The sequence below is a fragment of the Geotrypetes seraphini genome, chromosome 11 (genome assembly GCF_902459505.1).
Source record: "Geotrypetes seraphini chromosome 11, aGeoSer1.1, whole genome shotgun sequence".
In the NCBI taxonomy this organism is placed as follows: domain Eukaryota; kingdom Metazoa; phylum Chordata; class Amphibia; order Gymnophiona; family Dermophiidae; genus Geotrypetes; species Geotrypetes seraphini.
The window spans coordinates 76,220,138-76,241,023 of record NC_047094.1 but is presented as its reverse complement, the minus strand read 5'-3'; the positions used below and the strand labels follow the sequence as shown (position 1 = coordinate 76,241,023).

Here is a 20,886-nt window from a genome sequence, read left to right as displayed (position 1 = left end):
TCCAGACCCTGTTTCGGGGAGAGAGGGATGTCTGGCCGTCAGCAGTCCTCAACCAGACATCCAGCAGCCTCTCCCCTAAGAAACAGTTCTGACTCCAGGCCTTCGACCCCTCTTCCACACACTGGGGATGGCTGTCTTTTCCTGGCGGAATGGGAGACCATCACATCTGACCGCTGGGTCTTGGAGGTATTCCACGAAGGGCTCACATTGGAGTTTCTCCATCCTCTCTCCATGTAGTTTGTAGATTCCCCTGTAGGCCACCCCAAGAAAGCGCTTTGGGTGCAGGACGCGGTCCACAGACGTTTGGTTCTTGCGGCCATGGAGCCTGTGCCAGAGGGTGACTTAGGCTCCGGTAGTTGCTCGATATGCTTCATTGTTCCATTGAAAAGCTCTGAAGTTTGAAGACTGATCCTGGATCGCAAAGCAGTCAGTGTGGCTCTGAAGATGCCCCGCTTCCGCATGGAAACAGTGCGGTCCATCATTGCTTCAGTGGCACCGGAGGAGTTTCTAACCTCCCTGGGTTTTATGGAGGCTTATCTTAATATCCACATTTTTCCAGCTCACAGGAAGTTTCTGCAGTTTCACGTTCTGGAGCAGCACTTTGTTTGTGGCTCTTAAACTTTGTATTGGCACCACCGCCTAGGACCTTCACCAAGGTATTGGTGGTAGTGGCAGCGCATCTTAGCTCTCTGGGTGTTCTGGTTCTTCTGTATTGGGACGATTGACTGATTATCTGGCCGAGGGTATCCAGGTGGTTCAACAGGTGATCCACTTGCTGCAACGTCTAGAATCCCGCCCAGGATCAAGAGAAGATTTGGACAGTCATCAGAGTCCTGGCCACTCAGATCCCAAAGGCTTAGCAGTATTTCTAGGTCCTGGGGTTTGTGGTTCAGCCTGAGGTCATCATGCCATTGTACAGAACCATGGTGAGACCACATCTGGAATATTGTGTGCAATTCTGGAGGCCACATTACCGTAAAAATGTGCTAAGAGCAGAGTCAGTTCAGCGGATGGCCACCAGGATGGTCTCGGGACTCAAGGATCTCTCATATGAAGAGAGACTGAACAAATTGCGGCTCTACTCTCTCGAGGAACGTAGGGAGAGGGCTCGAGGAACGTAGGGAGAGGGGAGACATGATTGAGACATTTAAATACATCACTGGACGTATCGAGGTAGAAGAAGATATTTTCCTTCTCCAAGGACCCTCAGCCACAAGAGGGCATCCGCTTAAACTCAGGGGCAGGAAATTTCATGGCGACACCAGAAAGTATTTCTTCACTGAAAGAGTGGTTGATCATTGGAATAAGCTTCCGATACAGGTGATCGAGGCCAACAACGTGCAAGATTTTAAGGGTAAATGGGATGCCCATGTGGGATCCCTGAGAGGGTGGAGTTAAGAATGGGTCATTTGGAGCGGGGTCTCTAGAGCAGACTTAGGGGGTGGGTCTGTGGAGTTGTCAGACTTGATGGGCTATGGCCCTTATCTGCCGTCATTTTCTATGTTTCTATGTCAATTGATGGAGTTCCATGGGCCAGAGCTAGACTGCATCCCTTGCAGATGGAATCTGCAGTGGGACCCATTGCTTGCCCTCCTGCCTTGGACGGCAGCAGTGCACAGTAGCATGACGTGGCGGTTGCGTCCCATATCACTAGCCAGAGGTCTTCTGCTCCGGATTTTAGATTGGGTGACTGTCAATGGACATGAGTCTCTCCGTCTGGGGGGGGGGGGGCAGTCTGTTTGTTCCAGTACAGGGCCTGTGGGCGTCTTCAGGGCTCAAGTGGTCATTCATTCACCTGGAACCGAGGGCACTTAGCTCTTGCTTTTCCAGGCCTGTCTCTGTCATCATTGAGCTGTCTGAATGTTCTCGGATATTGCCATGACGGTGACTTACATCAACTGGAAGGGGGGCACGAGGAGTCCCTCCCTGAGCATGGAGGCCCAGTTGCTCTTTTGCTGGGTGGAAAGACACCTGGTTACACTGTCTGCAGTACACATGACAGGTGTAGGCAACATTCAGGCAGATTTTTTCAGTCGCTAGACACTGGTTCCGGAGAATGTCTCTTCCCCCGGGATGCATTCGAGGGCATAGTGCATGTCACGGCAATTAGGAAGGCTGTTTGGTTTTTCAGTCATTGTCGAGAGACTGGCAGTGACAACCTGGATGCTCTAGTACAGTCCTGTCCGAAGGAGGGTCATCTTTACGCCTTCCCTCTGTGGCCCATGTTAGGGTGTCTGATGCATAGCAGAACGCCTGGGAACTGTGATCTTGGTGGTTTCTGATTGACCTAGACAACCTGATATGCCAACCTGGTGCGGCTCCGGGGGGTGAGGGGGCTGTGTTTGCCCTGTTACCCTTGGCTTGTCATACAGGGGTCGATCGCTTTGCAGGACCTGGGCCTCTTTGGTCTTGCAGTGTGGCTCTGGAGTGAGCAGCCCTGTTGGCCCAGGGCTATTCTATTGTGGCGATAGCTATGCTGCTTTTCAGCAAATGGAAGTGCATGGTGATGACCTACGCGAAAGTATGGCGGTGCTACCAGGTTTGGTGTACTAGCCGTCAGGAGGATTCTTCTCCCTCGGTTCTTCGGGTGTTGGATTTTCTGCAGGATGGCCTTAAGAAGGACCTTGCAGTGGCTTCCCTACCAGTTCTGATTGCAGGTCTGTCCTGCCTGGGCCCTATGGCCTTGAGAGGATCTTTGGCAGTTCATTCAGATGTGGTCCTTTTTCTACGAGATACGGTTCGTGTGAGGCCTCCCTTGTCTGACGTGGAATGTGAATCTGGTCTCTGCTCCCTGGCTTGCCCGCCTTATGAGCCTTTGGAGCAGGTGTCCATGATGGATCTCTCTCTCAAGACGGTATTCCTTGTGACTGTCATGTCAGTTTTGACAGTTTTGAAGCTTCAGCTCTTTCTTGTCGGGATCCTTCTTATGTACCGAGGTGCTTCTTGCATATTGCAGGTACCGAGGTTCCTTCCTTCCTCCAAATGTGGTTTCTGTCCTACATGTGAATCGGGCAGTTCGCCTTTGTTCCTTATGGTTCAAGCCCAGGTCAGTGCTACGGTCTCTGGATAAGCGTAAACTTTTGTGGCAGTATTTGAAGGTAACCAACAAGTTTCAGGTCTGGGACCATCTGTTTGTCCTGGTGGGTCCTGCCCGCAAGGGCAAGCCTGCCTCTAAGGCTCCCATTTCAAGACTGATTCGAGCGGACATTTCTGCAGCTTCTCTAGTGGCAGGAATGAATTCCTTCCCCCCCTTCGGTGAGTGGGCTCATTCTACCAGGGAGGTTTCCTCCTCCTGAGCTGAGTCCTCGTCTGTGACTCCGAATGAGATTTGCAGGGCTGCTATGTGGTCCTCTTTGCCCACCTTCACCAAGTTTTACAGGGTTGTTGTGGTAGCCAAGCAGGATGCCGCTTTTGGTGCCTCAGTGGTGGCAGCGTGCTCATCAGTCCCACCCTGAGTTTTTGGGACAGCTCTGTTACGTCCCACTGGTCCTGGAATAAAGTGGGATTGTACAAGAGCCAAAGATTAGGTTTTTACCTCTGCTAATCTTCTTTTTTGTAAATCCACACGTTATTCCAGGAACCCACCCTATGTATGTCTGATTCGCTGATCACCTGCCTTGAAATACTGGTAAACAGGATTTATTTTTATGACCAGCCTTTATAAGAGTGCCTTCTGACTAGAACTAGCACTAAATTCAGAGGGTCCCTGGTTTAGCACCCCATTCTGACGGTGCAGGCTGTGTTTGTAGTTCACCTGTTTTATAGCACCTGTTTTATAGTTTTCATTGTTGCTGTTTTGCATATGTTAATATGAGTAGAATTGATTTGTCTGGCGGGAAGCTCCCCCGTTTCCCCCTCTCGTTTCTTATCTTCTGTAATGATTCCTGGCTGCTTAAAGACTGACAGATGTGATAAGCAGAGGGAGAAGCTGAGATTTCAGTCATCTGAAGTTTCCTACGGAGCCTGGTGGCTGAACATACATGAACCCACTGGTCCCAGAATAAAGTGTGGATTTACAAGAAAGATTAGCAGAGGAAAGAAACTAACCTTTCACTCTTAAGTATTTTTTCTATTTGTCCTGTCAGGCTCACAGTCTAACAGTGGTATCTGGGGCAATGGAGAGTTAAGTGACTAGCCCAAATCACAACCTCAGGGTGTGGAGGCAGCAGTTCTAACCACTGGGCCACTTCTTGAATTGCATTCTGCCTTGGCTCTGCGGTGATATTTGAGTGTGTGTTTTTTAACTCCAACATTTTTCATGCACACATTACTGTGCACACATACGTTTATTCTGTCCAACTCTGAAAACAAAACTGTTAAATTCCTTGCTGATAATCTACCTCTTGCTCCACCCTTAGACACTTTCGAAACTTATGTTCTGATGACACACCTATGGTCCGGCGTGCTGCTGCCTCCAAGCTAGGTGAATTTGCCAAAGTCCTAGAGTTGGAGCATGTGAAGAGTGAGATCATCCCCATGTTCTCTAACCTGGCCTCAGATGAGCAGGTATGTTACCTTTTGATGTGGTGATTTGATATATTAAGGCTTCAAATGTAATCTCTATAGAAGGATGAAGTACTGTGGTGCAGCAACAGGGACGGTATGTGTTAACCTCCCTTGAATACCTCCTATTTCAATGTGATTTATCAAGTGTATTCTCCAGGCCCTCAGAGGTGCCACCAACAGTTCAATAAACTTTCATAACTGTTGGATTTATGCCCCCAATCGTCATTGGGTCCCTGGTAAGATGAAAAGTGCAATGCATTTTTTTGTATATTTTCAGTAAATAAGTTAAATAAGTTAAATAAATAGTATGGTTTACTTAACTTGGGTGGTTAGCCAAGAGGGACAGAGTCGCCAACATGTTTCACCCTGTTAAGGTTTCCTCAGGGCACAATCCCTATGACAAGGAACCGACATTAATAATCAATGAAATCGCAAGACACAAAGACTATCAGAAAATTAGCTGATAACAATCTCTTACCTCAAAACCATATACTCATCACGACGTGGTAACCCGAAATGTGATCTAAGATGGCCGCGGGGTGTACTGTAGCTACTTAAATATCACAGCTGAGACATGACGTCATCAGGTCAACCCGGAAGCGCGGAACTAACCGCGTTCCCGGGGAAGCACCCTGCTGGAAAAGGTTCACATTGCTAAACCTACTCCTATAATCTTAATATGTTTATAACTTCTGCAAAAAGACAGGGAGATACAGTGAGACCTCACCAGAGAGACTGCCATTCAAGTTCTAAATTGAGCCCGTGAGGTATGACTGAATTGAGTTGATAAATCCACCTCTGTTCTAGAAAATTAAGCTTAGCCTCCAAATTTCCTTCTGCTCCCTGATGATCAATGGCATCTATAACGCGCCATTTAATTTGGTCTATTGTATGCTTCTTAGACACCCAGTGGGCTACAAGAGGGGCTGTCAGGGTTTCCGTGGATATCCTAGACTTGTACTTATTGAGTCTTACCTGAACTGCCCGTTTTGTACGACCCACATAAACTAAAGGGCAAGGACAGATAACAATATACACTACCCAACTGGATTTGCATGTAGTGTGTGTCTTAGCCCGAATGATGCGTTTGGTATGGGGTTCCTGCCAAGTACTACCCTCCACAGTTTTATCACACCATTGACAGTGGGTACATTTAGAATGTGCCGCCTGGTCCACAACACAGCGGGCCTGGCGGTTTAACATCTGGCCTATCGTAGTACCCTTCGTGTATGCTATCAAGGGAAGTCTTGCAGGCCTCTCAGGGCCCTCAAGATGGGCCAGTGTTGTCTGATGTATCCCACCACCCTCTTAACTGCGTCTGAATATGGGAGTAGGCAAACCAGTCTAGTAGTTTCAGGGTCCTGAGAACTGTTAACACGGGAATCTTGGAGCAACAAATCACGGTGGGCATAGCGGGCCCGCAGATATGCCTTGTGAATGGCTTTCTCTGGATACCCCCGAGCCCGAAATCTATAGGTAATATCTGTAGCAACCCTTTGGAACTGGGTCAAGTCTGAACATACCCTCCTGGCCCTCAAAAATTGACTAACTGGGAGACTGTATTTGAGCTTATACGGGTGGAAGCTAGAAAAGTGGAGTAAAGCATTCCTAGCCACTGATTTCCTATACAGGGTGGTGGATAATACATTTCCCTCCCTGTAAATAAGAATATCCAAAAATTCGATTTTAGTCGGGCTATATGTGGCAGTGAATTGAAGATTCGTGTTAATGTTGTTGATCCAGTGGATGAATTGTTGTAGTTCACTCTCCGTTCCCGTCCATAGGAAAAATATGTCATCCAAAAACCGTTTCCACAACAAGATATTTTTGCGGTAATAGGCCGATGGATAAACAGCCTGTTCTTCAAATTTGCCAACGTACAAGGTGGCTACAGAGGGGGCAAAGGTTGCCCCCATAGCAACCCCCTGGATTTGTTTGTAGAAAGTGTCCCCATATTTGAAATAGCTGTCCTGAATGACCCATTTGACTAAGACCATAAGAAAGTCTGTAGAAATTCTTTGTGGACCCTGTCTCGCCTCTAAAGTGTCCCTGATGGTGTCCTTTGCCCCCTCTGTAGCCACCTTGTACGTTGGCAAATTTGAAGAACAGGCTGTTTATCCATCGGCCTATTACCGCAAAAATATCTTGTTGTGGAAACGGTTTTTGGATGACATATTTTTCCTATGGACGGGAACGGAGAGTGAACTACAACAATTCATCCACTGGATCAACACCATTAACACGAATCTTCAATTCACTGCCACATATAGCCCGACTAAAATCGAATTTTTGGATATTCTTATTTACAGGGAGGGAAATGTATTATCCACCACCCTGTATAGGAAATCAGTGGCTAGGAATGCTTTACTCCACTTCTCTAGCTTCCACCCGTATAAGCTCAAATACATTCTCCCAGTTAGTCAATTTTTGAGGGCCAGGAGGGTATGTTCAGACTTGACCTCGGTCTGATCCGGTGAGGGCTTTTCTTATGTTCTTATGGGATTCAAGCGCAAGTTGGATGCACACCTTCTTGCAAATCGTATTGAGGGCTATGGTATATCTGGGTCTCCAATCAGGAGTACCTAAAAGGGCCGCCGCGTGTGCGGATCACCGGACTGGATGGACCTCGGTCTGATCCGGTGAGGGCTTTTTCTTATGACCCAGTTCCAAAGGGTTGCTACAGATATTACCTATAGATTTCGGGCTCGGGGGTATCCAGAGAAAGCCATTCACAAGGCATATCTGCGGGCCCGCTATGCCCACTGTGACTTGTTGCTCCAAGATTCCCGTGTTAACAGTTCTCAGGACCCTGAAACTACTAGACTGGTTTGCGTACTCCCATATTCAGACGCAGTTAAGAGGGTGGTGGGATACATCAGACAACACTGGCCCATCTTGAGGGCCCTGAGAGGCCTGCAAGACTTCCCCTTGATAGCATACACGAAGGGTACTACGATAGACCAGATGTTAAACCGCCAGGCCCGCTGTATTGTGGACCAGGCGGCACATTCTAAATGTACCCACTGTCAATGGTGTGATAAAACTGAGGAGGGTAGTACTTGGCAGGAACCCCATACCAGACGCATCATTCGGGCTAAGACACACACTACATGCAAATCCAGTTGGGTAGTGTATATTGTTATCTGTCCTTGCCCTTTAGTTTATGTGGGTCGTACAAAACGGGCAGTTCAGGTAAGACTCAATGAGCACAAGTCTAGGATATCCACGGAAACCCTGACAGCCCCTCTTGTAGCCCACTGGGTGTCTAAAAAGCATACAATAGACCAAATTAAATGGCGCGTTATAGATGCCATTGATCATCAGGGAGCAGAAGGAAATTTGGAGGCTAAGCTTAATTTTCTAGAACAGAGGTGGATTTATCAACTCAATTCAGTCATACCTCACGGGCTCAATTTAGAACTTGAATGGCAGTCTCTCTGGTGAGGTCTCACTGTATCTCCCTGTCTTTTTGCAGAAGTTATAAACATATTATCCCAGGACAAGCAGGCAGCATATTCTTAACGTATGGGTGACGTCACCGACGGAGCCCCGGTACGGACACTTTTAACTAGAAAGTTCTAGTTGACCGCACCGCGCATGCGCGGGTGCCTTCCCGCTCGACGGAGGAGAGCGTGGTCCCCAGTTTCTTCGTTTCCGCGGAGCGAAGAAGACGCATGTGCTTTCAACGGCTGTTGAAATTTTCTACTTTGCCTTCCCGCTGGCGTAATTTTCTTGCTTTTTTGCTTTTTTCCCTTCGGGTCTCTTTTTCGTCTAAAAAAAATTCTTTAATTTGTCTTTTTCTTTATTTTTTCTGGCCGGCCCCAGTGGGGCCTGTTGCCAACATACAGGCCTCCGGGTTTGATTTTGCGGAGGCCGTGTTTCCATTCATGCCCCCTCAGCCGGGTTTTAAGATGTGCCAGCGGTGTGCACGCCCGATCTCTCTCACTGACCCGCACAATTGGTGCTTACAGTGCCTGGGTCCTGAGCATCGGGCTGACACCTGCACCCGCTGTGCTACTCTTAAAAAACGTACGTTAAAGAATAGGCAGATCCAGCAGAACATCCTTTATCCCAGGACAAGCAGGCAGCATATTCTTGACTGATGGGTGACGGCACCGACGGAGCCCCGGTACGGACACTTTTAGAGTGATTGCACTCTAAGAACTTGGAAAGTTCTAGAGACCGCACCGCGCATGCGCGAGTGCCTTCCCGCCCGACCCCGACGCGCGGTCACTCAGTTTCTTAGTTTCCGCGGAGCTAAGAAGTCGCATTTTCAACGGCTGTTGAAAAATTTTTTCATTCGCCTTCCCGCTCGCGTAAACTTTTTCGGGTTCTTTTTGCCCTTCCGTTTTTCTTTCTTTAAAAAAAAAAAAAATAATAATTTTCTCTTGTTTTGTCGAGTTTTCTTGATTTGACCCGGCGGGGCCTACTGCCATTATCGAGGCCTCGGCCTTCGATTTGGCAGAAGCCGTTTTTCCGTTCATGCCCCCTCAGCCCGGGTTCAAGAAGTGCCAGCGGTGTGCACGGCCTATTTCCCTAACAGACCCACACAACTGGTGCCTTCAGTGTCTGGGTCCAGAACATCAGGCCTCTACCTGCACCCGCTGTGCCACTTTGAAAAAGCGGACTCTCAAAAATCGAGAGATACAGCAGAGACTGCTTTTCGGCACCGACATGTCCGACCCCACGTCTTCGGCGCCGGTCTCGGTACCTGTTTCGTCGGCACCCACCTCATCGACGCCACGCGATACCGCGTCGACGTCGCAGCATGCAGGTAAGCCGGCTAAGAAGCCTTCCCCGCTGGAACGTCCTCCGGTCTCCATTGCAGAGAGTCCAATCCTGCCGACCGTGAGGCGCCAGCGGAAGCGCTCCGCCCCTATTGAGGTGAGTCCCTCGACATCGGGCTCCTCATCTCCGGGGCTTCGAGCGGCACCGCAGGTACCGCAAAAGAAAAAAGCGGTACCGGTGCCCTCCCTTGATGACCGCATTGCGGCCATCTTGCAGGTACAGCTGAAGGAACAGCTCAAACAACTCCTTCCAGCTCTCCTGACACCGAGCCCTCCGGTATCGGTCCCCACTAAGCAACCGGTACCGATCGTGGAACAGTCCGTATTGTCACCATCCACTCCTTCGGTACCGGTACACTTGGCCTCATCGGCATCGATGCCTGTCCTCGCACCGGAGCCCAGGTCTCATCACCAATCGGTTCAGACATCGGCTCCGGTGCGACCGATAACATCGCCCGGTACCGCGTCGGTGAGGTCGGGTAAGTCGGTACAGAAGTCCCGACATCGAGAACCATCCACCCCTGAGTCTCGGGACCGTGGTCCCCATGTTCGAGACCCTGATCTGTGGGGCGACTCTGAAGAACCTCTTCAGTCAGAAGGTGAGTGTTCATCAGAGGAAGACGAGCCTGTTCTGCAGGATATTTCCTCCAAACCTGATTCCACCTCTTTCTCTTCTTTTTTAAGAGATATGTGTGAATCTCTTTCCATTCCTTTGGAGGCTGAGTCTAAAAAGTCCAAAGCTTTTTTGGACGCTCTTGATTTTGACCAGCCTCCAAAGGAATTCTTGAAACTCCCTTTACATGACATCCTGAGGGAGACCTTTTACAAGAATCTGGAGACTCCTCTTACTATCCCGGGAGCTCCTCGCAAATTGGATTCCCTTTATAAAGTAATCCCCATTCCTGGTTTTGATAAACCACAGCTCTCTCATGAGTCTCTTCTTGTGGAATCCACCCTCAAGAAGTCCTTAGGAGCTAGTGTCTATGCCTCTGTCCCTCCTGGCAGAGAGGGTAAAGCCATGGACAAATTCGGTAAGCGACTTTACCAGAATGCGATGTTTGCTAATCGTTCTGGTAACTATGCTTTTCATTTTTCGTTTTATTTAAAGCATCTCCTTACCACCATGGCTTCCTTTGAGCAATACCTTCCTGTGGGGAATCGTGAGGCTTTCCATCAGTGCTCTTCAGCTCTTTTCCAGCTCAGAAAATTCATGGTAAGGTCTATATATGACACTTTTGAGCTTACCTCTAGAGCAACAGCCATATCTGTAGCCATGCGCCGTTTGGCTTGGCTCAGAGTCTCTGAGCTTGATGTTAATCATCAAGACCGGTTGGCTAATGCCCCATGTTTAGGGGATGAGCTGTTCGGAGATTCTATGGACTCAACGACCCAGAAGCTCTCGGCTCATGAAACCCGCTGGGATACCCTTCTTAAGACCAAGAAGAAACCTCCACCTTCACGGCCATTCAGACAGCAAACGGCCTATCAGCGGCGTTTTGTGGCTCGCCCCTTACAGCCTTCCACTCAGCAACCTAGGAGGCAGCGTCAACAGCAGCGGCAAACACCTAGGCCTCAGCAGCAACAACCAGCTAAGCCGCCTCCTCCACAAAAATCGACTCAGCCCTTTTGACTTGATCCTCGAGGGCATAGCCAGCGTTCAACCATCTCCTCTCCTCCCTCAACCGATAGGAGGACGTCTGTCTTTCTTTCTCAGCCGGTGGGAAGTTATCACTTCGGACCAGTGGGTCCTCAACATCATCCGCCACGGCTACTCTCTCAACTTTCACACCCTTCCGGGCCAAAGTCTACCAAAAGAGTCTGCTTTGCACACTCCTCAATCTGCCCTCCTTTGTCAGGAGGTTCAGTCCCTCCTGCTTCTGAACGCCATAGAGGAAGTTCCTCTGGACCAAAGAGGGCAAGGATTCTACTCCCGGTATTTTCTAGTTCCCAAGAAAACAGGAGACCTCAGACCAATTCTAGATCTGCGAGATCTCAACAAATGTTTGGTCAAAGAAAAATTCAAGATGCTATCTCTAGCTACGCTTTATCCTCTCCTCGATCACAACGACTGGCTATGCTCTCTCGATCTCAAAGAGGCCTACACTCACATTCCAATTCATCCGGCCTCCAGACAGTACCTTCGCTTCATGATCAATCACTGTCATTACCAATACAGAGTGCTCCCCTTCGGTCTTGCCTCCTCTCCAAGAGTGTTTACAAAATGTCTGGTCGTGGTGGCAGCATTTCTGCGCTCCCACCACCTTCAGGTTTTTCCCTACCTGGACGATTGGTTAATCAAGGCCATTTCATCTCAGACTGTTCTTCTGGCCACCAACCAGACCATCTTTTTTCTTCAACTACTGGGGTTCGAAATCAACATACCCAAATCTCACCTTCTTCCTACGCGGAGACTTCAATTCATTGGAGCGGTACTGGACACGGTCCAGATGAGAGCCTTCTTGCCGGACAACCGTCTTTACAACCTCCAATCGCTCTGTCAGCAGGTGCTGTCCCAGCACTCCATTTCTGCAAAGCAGATGATGATTCTCTTGGGTCACATGGCCTCCACAGTTCATGTCACACCCCTGGCACGGCTTCACCTGCGCACTCCTCAATGGACCCTGGCTCTCCAGTGGTCTCAAGCGACAGACTCTTGCTCACGACACATATCTGTGACATCGTCTCTTCGTCAGTCTCTGCAATGGTGGTTGATATCCTCAAATCTCTCCAGGGGCCTTCTGTTCCATCTGCCTCCTCATCATCTGATCATCACCACCGACGCCTCCCCTTATGCTTGGGGAGCACATCTGAACGAGTTCCAAACTCAGGGCCTTTGGACTCCTCAGGAAAAGAAGCATCACATCAATTTCCTGGAACTCAGGGCAATGTTCTATGCCCTCAAGGCCTTCCAACACCTTCTATTTCCTCAAGTCCTTCTACTTTGCACAGACAACCAGGTGGCTATGTACTACATCAACAAGCAAGGGGGAACGGGCTCTCGCCTCTTGTGCCAGGAAGCCCAGAGAATCTGGTCTTGAGCATCCTCGCGCCGCTTATTCCTGAAAGCGATTTATATTCAGGGAGAACAGAACTTCTTAGCGGACAAGCTCAGCAGAGTTCTCCAACCCCACGAATGGACTCTCGACCCATCGACTCTACAGTCCATCTTTGCACAATGGGGCACTCCTCAGGTGGACCTTTTTGCAGCTCCTCACAATCATCAGTTGCCCCAATTCTGCTCCAGACTTTACTCTCCTCACCGTCTGGCAGCGGATGCGTTTCTTCTGGATTGGTCCAATCTGTTCCTTTATGCTTTCCCTCCTCTGCCTCTCATGCTTCGGACCTTGTTCAAACTAAAGAGGGAACGGGCCACCATGATCCTGATTGCTCCACGGTGGCCCAGACAACATTGGTTCTCCCTTCTACTTCAACTCAGTTCCAGGGATCCATTTCTACTTCCACTGTTTCCATCTCTGCTTACACAGGATCAGGAAACCCTCCTCCATCCCAACCTGCAGTCTCTACACCTGACAGCTTGGTATCTCTCGGGCTGACTTCAACTGATCTTTTGCTATCTCAGTCTGTTCGCTCCATCCTGGACGCCTCCAGGAAACCAGCCACTCTACAATGTTACCATCAAAAGTGGACAAGGTTTTCTTCTTGGTGTCTCCGACATCATCATGACCCCAAGTCTCTTGCAGTGGAACACCTATTGGATTATCTGCTTTCTCTGTCTACTTCTGGTCTCAAGTCTACTTCCATCAGAGTTCATCTCAGTGCCATTACGGCCTTTCATGAGCCGGTCCAAGGGAAACTCCTTTCAGCTCATCCCCTGGTCTCCAGATTCATGCGAGGTCTTTTCAATCTGAAACCACCTCTCAAAGCACCTCCGGTGGTCTGGGATCTGAACGTGGTTCTCTCCGCCTTGATGAAGCCTCCATTTGAACCCATGGCTACTACCTCTTTCAAATTTCTCACTTGGAAGGTACTTTTTCTTATTGCTCTCACCTCTGCCAGGAGGGTCAGTGAGCTCCATGCACTAGTTTCTGATCCACCTTTCACTGTTTTTCACCACGACAAGGTGGTTCTACGTACACATCCAAAGTTTCTCCCTAAGGTTGTTTCTGAGTTCCATCTCAACCAATCTATTGTACTACCTGTTTTTTTCCCTAAACCTCACTCCCATTCCGGGGAACAGGCTCTTCATACTTTGGACTGTAAGCGAGCTTTAGCTTACTATTTAGACCGTACTAAGCCCCACAGATCTTCTCCCCAACTCTTTCTGTCCTTTGATCAGAATAAATTGGGACGTCCTGTGTCTAAGCGCACGCTATCTAATTGGCTTGCTGCTTGCATTTCATTCTGCTATGCTCAGTCGGGACTGACACTAGAGGGTTCCGTCACGGCCCATAGAGTAAGAGCTATGGCAGCATCTGTAGCTTTCCTCCGTTCCACGCCTATTGAGGAAATCTGCAAAGCTGCTACGTGGTCCTCAGTCCATACTTTTACATCTCATTATTGTCTGGATGCGTTCTCCAGACGGGATGGACATTTCGGCCAATCTGTTTTACAAAATTTGTTTTCCTAATGGCCAACCTTCCCTCCATCCCTCTTTTAGTTAGCTTGAAGGTCACCCATCAGTCAAGAATATGCTGCCTGCTTGTCCTGGGATAAAGCACAGTTACTTACCGTAACAGGTGTTATCCAGGGACAGCAGGCAGATATTCTTGCATCCCACCCACCTCCCCGGGTTGGCTTCTTAGCTGGCTTATCTTAACTGAGGGACCCGCGCGTCGGGGTCGGGCGGGAAGGCACTCGCGCATGCGCGGTGCGGTCTCTAGAACTTTCCAAGTTCTTAGAGTGCAATCACTCTAAAAGTGTCCGTACCGGGGCTCCGTCGGTGCCGTCACCCATCAGTCAAGAATATCTGCCTGCTGTCCCTGGATAACACCTGTTACGGTAAGTAACTGTGCTTTTTGGCACCGGATCTGCCATGGAGTCTGCCACACCATCGACGGCGCCGCTAAAGTCGGCACCGACTACCTCCACACCGCCTGATCCTTCCTCGGGGTCGATGGCGTCAGGTAAGACGGCTAAGAAGCCTTCCACTTCCCTTGAGCGCCCTCCTGCCACGGCGGCGACACCGGTCCTCCCGGCATCCAGCCGACCCCGTAAACGCTCCGCCCCTATTTCGGTGACAGCCTCGTCATCGGCCTCCTCATCGCCGGGGCTTAGAGCAGCACCTATGGTACCGAAAAAGAAAAAAGCGGTACCGGTGCCTCCTCTGGACGACCGCATTGCGGCCATACTCCAAACTCAATTACAGGAGCAGCTACAGCAACAACTACAGCACCTGTTGCCAACCATATTGGCCCCGCTCCTTCCGGTACCGGACCGGCCCGAGCCTCGCACCATACCACCGGAGTCGACTCCATCGGTACCATTAAACACGTCCATGCCGGTGCTCGCGGCGGAACCCATCAACCCTCTCGTGCAACTACACTCTGATGCCGATCCTCTCCGACATCGGGACCGTCGCCAAGCCCCCCCGAGACAGAGACCGGCACCGCTCCTCTTCCCCCGGTACCGTCTCCATGCGTTCTGGCAAATCTCTCTCTAAGACTCGCCACGCAGAACCATCCACACCACCGTCCCGTCCTATACACACCGACGTCAGGGACCCGGACCTCTGGGAAGAATCCCAACCCGGTACCGACGATGAGGCTTCTTCAACCGACGAGGAGCCCTCCACAATCGATACCGGTTCCAAGCCTGAACAATCCTCGTTCACCAAATTTCTTCGGGAAATGTCAGCGGCTCTCTCTATCCCATTGGAATCTGACTCTAAGAAGTCACAGGCTTTCTTAGATGCCCTAGACTTCGAGCAACCCCCCAAAGAATTTCTAAAGTTACCCGTCCACGACATCTTACGGGAAACTTTCTACAAGAATTGGGAGAACCCTCTCTCGGTACCGGGGGGCCCCTAGAAAACTGGATAGTCTCTACAGGGTCATCCCTATCCCGGGGTTTGACAAACCCCAACTACCCCATGAATCTCTTCTTGTCGAATCCACCTTGAAGAAAACCCAGGGATCCAGTATTTATGCTTCTACCCCTCCTGGCAGAGAGGGCAAAACGATGGATAAATTTGGCAAGCGCCTTTATCAAAATTCAATGCTTGCAAACAGAGCCAATAATTACACCTTTCACTTCTCCTTCTACATGAAGCATCTGGTTCAACAACTCTCTTCATTACAAAAGTATCTTCCTGAACGTAAGGTCCCTCTTTTCCAACAACACATTTCCAGTCTGCTCCAACTCCGCAAATTCACGGTGCGCTCTATTTATGATTCTTTCGAGCTCACCTCTCGAGCTTCGGCCATGGCGGTTGCCATGAGACGTCTGGCCTGGCTGAGAGTTTCCGACCTCGACGTTAACCACCAAGACCGCCTGGCTAACGCACCTTGTCTTGGTGATGAACTTTTCGGAGAGTCCCTAGACTCCACCACCCAGAAACTCTCTGCTCACGAGACCAGGTGGGATACTCTCATCAAACCGAAGAAGAAGACTCCGCCTGCTCGCCCCTATAGACAGCAGTCTTCATACCAACGCAGATTCTCAGCCAGACCTCTTCTTCCACCTCCGCAACAACCTCACCGACCTCGTCAGCAACAGCTAACTCAGGCTCGCTCCCAATCTCATCAACCTGCCAAGCCTCTCCCTCAGTCAAAACCTTCTCAGCCCTTTTGACTCCTTTCTCCAGGGCATAGCCAGTCTCTCACCAGCGTTACCTCTTCCTCAACCTATCGGAGGACGCCTACAACTTTTTCTCAGCCGTTGGGAGGTCATCATGTCAGACCAGTGGGTCCTTACCATCATTCGCCACGGACTACTCTCTCAACTTCCAGACTCTTCCACCAGACAATCCTCCCGTAGAGTCTGCTTCTCACTCCTCTTAAACCCTCCTCCTTCTCAAGGAGGTTCAATCCCTCCTTCTTCTCAATGCCATCGAAGAAGTCCCCCAAGACCAAAGGGGTCAGGGATTCTACTCCCGCTACTTCCTGGTACCCAAGAAGACAGGAGACCTACGTCCCATCCTCAATCTCAGGGACTTCAACAAGTGTCTGGTCAAGGAAAAGTTCAGAATGCTCTCCCTTGCCACGCTTTACCCTCTTCTCTCTCAACACGACTGGCTATGTTCCCTAGACCTCAAGGAGGCCTACACTCACATTCCAATCAATCAGACTTCACGTCGCTATCTCCGGTTTCAGATACAGCACCATCACTACCAGTACAAAGTGCTACCCTATGGCCTCGCATCATCGCCCAGGGTGTTCACCAAGTGCCTTATTGTGGTGGCGGCCTTCCTCAGGTCTCACAACCTCCAGGTGTTCCCCTACTTGGACGATTGGTTGGTGAAAGCACCTACGTCTCCGCTTGTGCTACAACCCACTCAACACAACATCTCTTTCCTCCATCTTCTGGGGTTCGAGATCAACTACCCCAAGTTGCATCTGCTTCCCACACAGCGACTTCAGTTCATTGGAGCTGTTCTCGACACCACTCTGATGAGGGCGTTCCTCCCCTCCGACCGTCAACAGACCCTGCTCCATCTTTGCCGCCAGGTGCTCCTTCATCACTCCATCCCTGCTCGGCAGATGATGGTCCTCCTGGGCCACATGGCTTCCACGGTCCATGTGCTCCCTCTGGCACGACTCCACCTCAGAACACCTTAGTGGGCTCTAGCCAACCAATGGTCTCAGGCCACGGACCTTCTTTCTCATCCCATCTGTGTGACATCGTCTCTTCAGCGATCTCTTCAATGGTGGTTGAACTCCTACAATCTTTCCAGGGGTCTGCTTTTTCATCTACCTCCTCACTCCATGGTCATCACCACGGATGCCTCCCCCTACGCATGGGGAGCCCACCTGGGAGAACTTCGCACACAGGGTCTCTGGACCCCTCAGGAACGTCAACATCATATCAACTTCCTGGAACTCAGGGCCATGTTTTATGCACTCAAAGCTTTCCAACACCTTCTCTACCCTCAGGTTCTTCTCCTGTGCACAGACAACCAAGTCGCCATTTATTACATAAACAAGCAAGGCGGCACCGGTTCTCCCCTCCTCTGTCAGGAGGCCATCTGCATCTGGACCTGGGCCACGGCCCGCAATCTCTTCCTCAAGGCTGTCTACATCCAGGGCGAACAGAACTCCCTGGCTGACAATCTCAGCCACATCCTTCAACCTCACGAGTGGACTCTGGATCCGACCACACTCCACTCCATCTTCGATCGGTGGGGCACTCCTCAGGTGGACCTCTTTGCAGCTCCTCACAACCATAAACTGCCCCTTTTCTGTTCCAGACTCTACTCTCCTCATCGTCTGGCCCCGGATGCGTTCCTGCTCAACTGGACGGGTCGGTTTCTCTATGCCTTCCCTCCACTTCCTCTGATGTTGCGGACGTTGTTCAAACTCCGCAGAGACAATGCCACCATGATTCTCATCGCTCCTCGGTGGCCTCGCCAACACTGGTTCTCTCTCCTGCTCCAGCTCAGCTCCAGGGAGCCCATTCCCCTTCCTGTGTTTCCTACTCTATTTACGCAGCAGCATCAGTCTCTACTACATCCCAATCTGTCCTCGCTCCACCTGACAGCTTGGTTTCTCTCGGGCTGACCTCTCCACAGAATCTGTCTCAGCCTGTCCGTCGCATTTTGGATGCCTCCAGGAAACCGGCCACCCTCCAATGTTACCATCAGAAGTGGACCAGGTTCTCCTCTTGGTGTCTACTGCATCACCACGATCCCACCTCATTGGCGGTGGAAACTGTACTGGACTATTTGCTCTCTCTGTCCGACGCTGGCCTCAAGTCTACCTCCATCAGAGTCCACCTCAGTGCCATCACTGCGTTCCATGAGCCTATCCTCGGAAAACCTCTTACGGCTCATCCCCTGGTTTCCCGGTTCATGAGAGGCCTCTTCAATGTCAAACCACCTCTAAAGCCTCCTCCAGTCGTCTGGGACCTTAATGTGGTTTTGTCAGCCCTCATGAAACCTCCGTTTGAACCTCTTGCCACTACTTCACTCAAATTTCTGACATGGAAGGTGCTTTTCCTCATTGCCATCACCTCTGCCAGGAGGGTTAGTGAGCTGCATGCACTGGTTGCCGACCCACCTTTCACTGTTTTTCACCATGACAAGGTGGTTCTGCGCACCCATCCTAAGTTCTTTCCCAAGGTGGTCTCGGACTTTCACCTCAAACCAATCCATTGTTTTGCCTGTCTTTTTTCCCAAACCCCACTCTCATCCTGGGGAACAGGCGCTGCATACGCTGGACTGTAAGCGTGCCCTTGCTTACTATCTTGATCGCACCAGGGCTCACCGCTCATCCCCTCAGCTCTTTCTATCTTTCGACCCTAACCGTTTAGGTCGCCCTGTCTCTAAACGGACGCTTTCTAACTGGCTTGCTGTCTGCATTGCCTTCTGTTATGCTCGGGCCGGTCTCTCACTGGAAGGTGCTGTCACGGCCCACAGAGTCAGAGCTATGGCTGCTTCCGTGGCTTTCCTCCGTTCCACGCCCATTGAGGAAATCTGCAAGGCTGCCACTTGGTCCTCAGTTCACACGTTCACTACTCACTACTGTCTGGATGCCTTCTCCAGACGGGATGGACTCTTCGGCCAATCTGTGTTACAAAATTTATTTTCCTAATGGCCAACCATCCCTGCTCCCCCTCTATTAGCTTGGAGGTCACCCATACGTTAAGAATATGCTGCCTGCTTGTCCTGGGATAAAGCACAGTTACTTACCGTAACAGGTGTTATCCAGGGACAGCAGGCAGATATTCTTAGGACCCGCCCTCCTCCCCGGGTTGGCTTCTTAGCTGGCTTATCTTAACTGGGGACCATGCTCTCCTCCGTCGAGCGGGAAGGCACCCGCGCATGCGCGGTGCGGTCAACTAGAACTTTCTAGTTAAAAGTGTCCATACCGGGGCTCCGTCGGTGACGTCACCCATACGTTAAGAATATGCTGCCTGCTTGTCCTGGGATAAAGCACAGTTACTTACCGTAACAGGTGTTATCCAGGGACAGCAGGCAGATATTCTTAGGACCCGCCCTCCTCCCCGGGTTGGCTTCTTAGCTGGCTTATCTTAACTGGGGACCACGCTCTCCTCTGTCGAGCGGGAAGGAACCCGCGCATGCGCGGTGCGGTCAACTAGAACTTTCTAGTTAAAAGTGTCCATACCGGGGCTCCGTCGGTGACGTCACCCATACGTTAAGAATATCTACCTGCTGTCCCTGGATAACACCTGTTACGGTAAGTAACTGTGCTTTTTGATTCTGGGGACATTTCACGTGAGTCTTTTCTGCTTTTGTTGACTCCTATCTTGTGATACCAGTTGTCCTTGCCGTTACCGGTGTCGGTGTTGTATCGACTTGATTTTGACTGGTTGAGAGGCTTGGGGTGTCTTTTGGAACTACGCCCCATCTCTCTCTGAAGTGGTGTGTGCTTCATCACATGTGCTTTTTTTCCCTTGAGTGGGGTTTTCAACGCCTTCATATTTGCATGACGTTGTTTTTTCTACAGAGCCATTAGGGACTTTTCTGTAACTGCATTCCTTTGGGAGTTGACTTGGTACAGTCATTTCTTTTCCTAAGGAATTTCTTTTCCTTCCTTGTACTTATCTCAAGGGTCCTTTACTTCCCTTCCTTGATCTCTATAGAGACTTTTTTGACACGCCCTTTGAAGTGGTTAATATGTGTCATTGTTTCCCTCCTGGTGGAGTTCATCCTTTCAGTTAGTGTGTGGCTTCTGTCTTTCTGGGCAGAGTGGACAAGGCTAGGGACCGGTTAGCCAAATGGGCTTACTAGGTTCCTCTCCTGCCTGAATGATTTTCCTTGTTATCAAAAAGAGATGAAAGAGAAGATAATTCAATAAATAAATGGAATGATTAAACAATCAACTCTAACAATGCTAAAAACTACATCAGGGCCATAATAGCATCTAGCAAAACAGATTTGGATCAATAATTTCTAGAGATATATATGTATTCATGAAGATGTTAATATTAGGTCACAATCCCTGTTGAGTATTTAAAGGAAAACAGTGATGGACATATCATAAATTATACAGACTTCAGTCTTTGGAACCTCTCTATTATATCAACATTGATGGTGGCAGGTCCCACCTCACCACAAGCTAGGTGTTGCCTTCCCCCCCCCCCTTTTTTTTCAAATATCAGCTGTTTTGCACATAATTTGTTTATATTCAAGAGGTCCCTTTAGGCATATGTATGTCTTAGGCACATAGTAGATGATGGCAGATAAAGACCCAAATGGTCCATCCAGTCTGCCCAACCTGATTCAATTTAAATTTTTAATTTTTTCTTCTTAGCTATTTCTGGGCAAGAATCCAAAGCTTTATCCTGTACTGTGCTTGGGTTCCAACTGCCGAAATCTCTGTTAAGACTTACTCCAGCCCATCTACACCCTCCCAGCCATCGAAGCCCTCCCCAGCCCATCCTCCACCAAATGACCATTTACAGACACAGACCGTGTAAGTCTGCCCAGTACTGGCCTTAGTTCAATATTTAATAT

The 20,886-nt window shown here is 49.8% G+C and overlaps 1 protein-coding gene across 2 annotated transcripts in view; it reads left to right on the top strand.

Annotated features, from left to right (window-relative positions):
* Positions 1–20,886, top strand: part of LOC117369139 (serine/threonine-protein phosphatase 2A 65 kDa regulatory subunit A alpha isoform) — a 204,379-nt gene that overhangs the window by 53,311 nt on the left and 130,182 nt on the right. For both annotated transcript variants that reach the window (XM_033963184.1, XM_033963185.1), the window contains one exon: positions 4,359–4,506. In XM_033963184.1, coding sequence (XP_033819075.1) covers positions 4,359–4,506 — 148 coding nt within the window. The remainder of the gene's footprint in view (positions 1–4,358; positions 4,507–20,886) is intronic.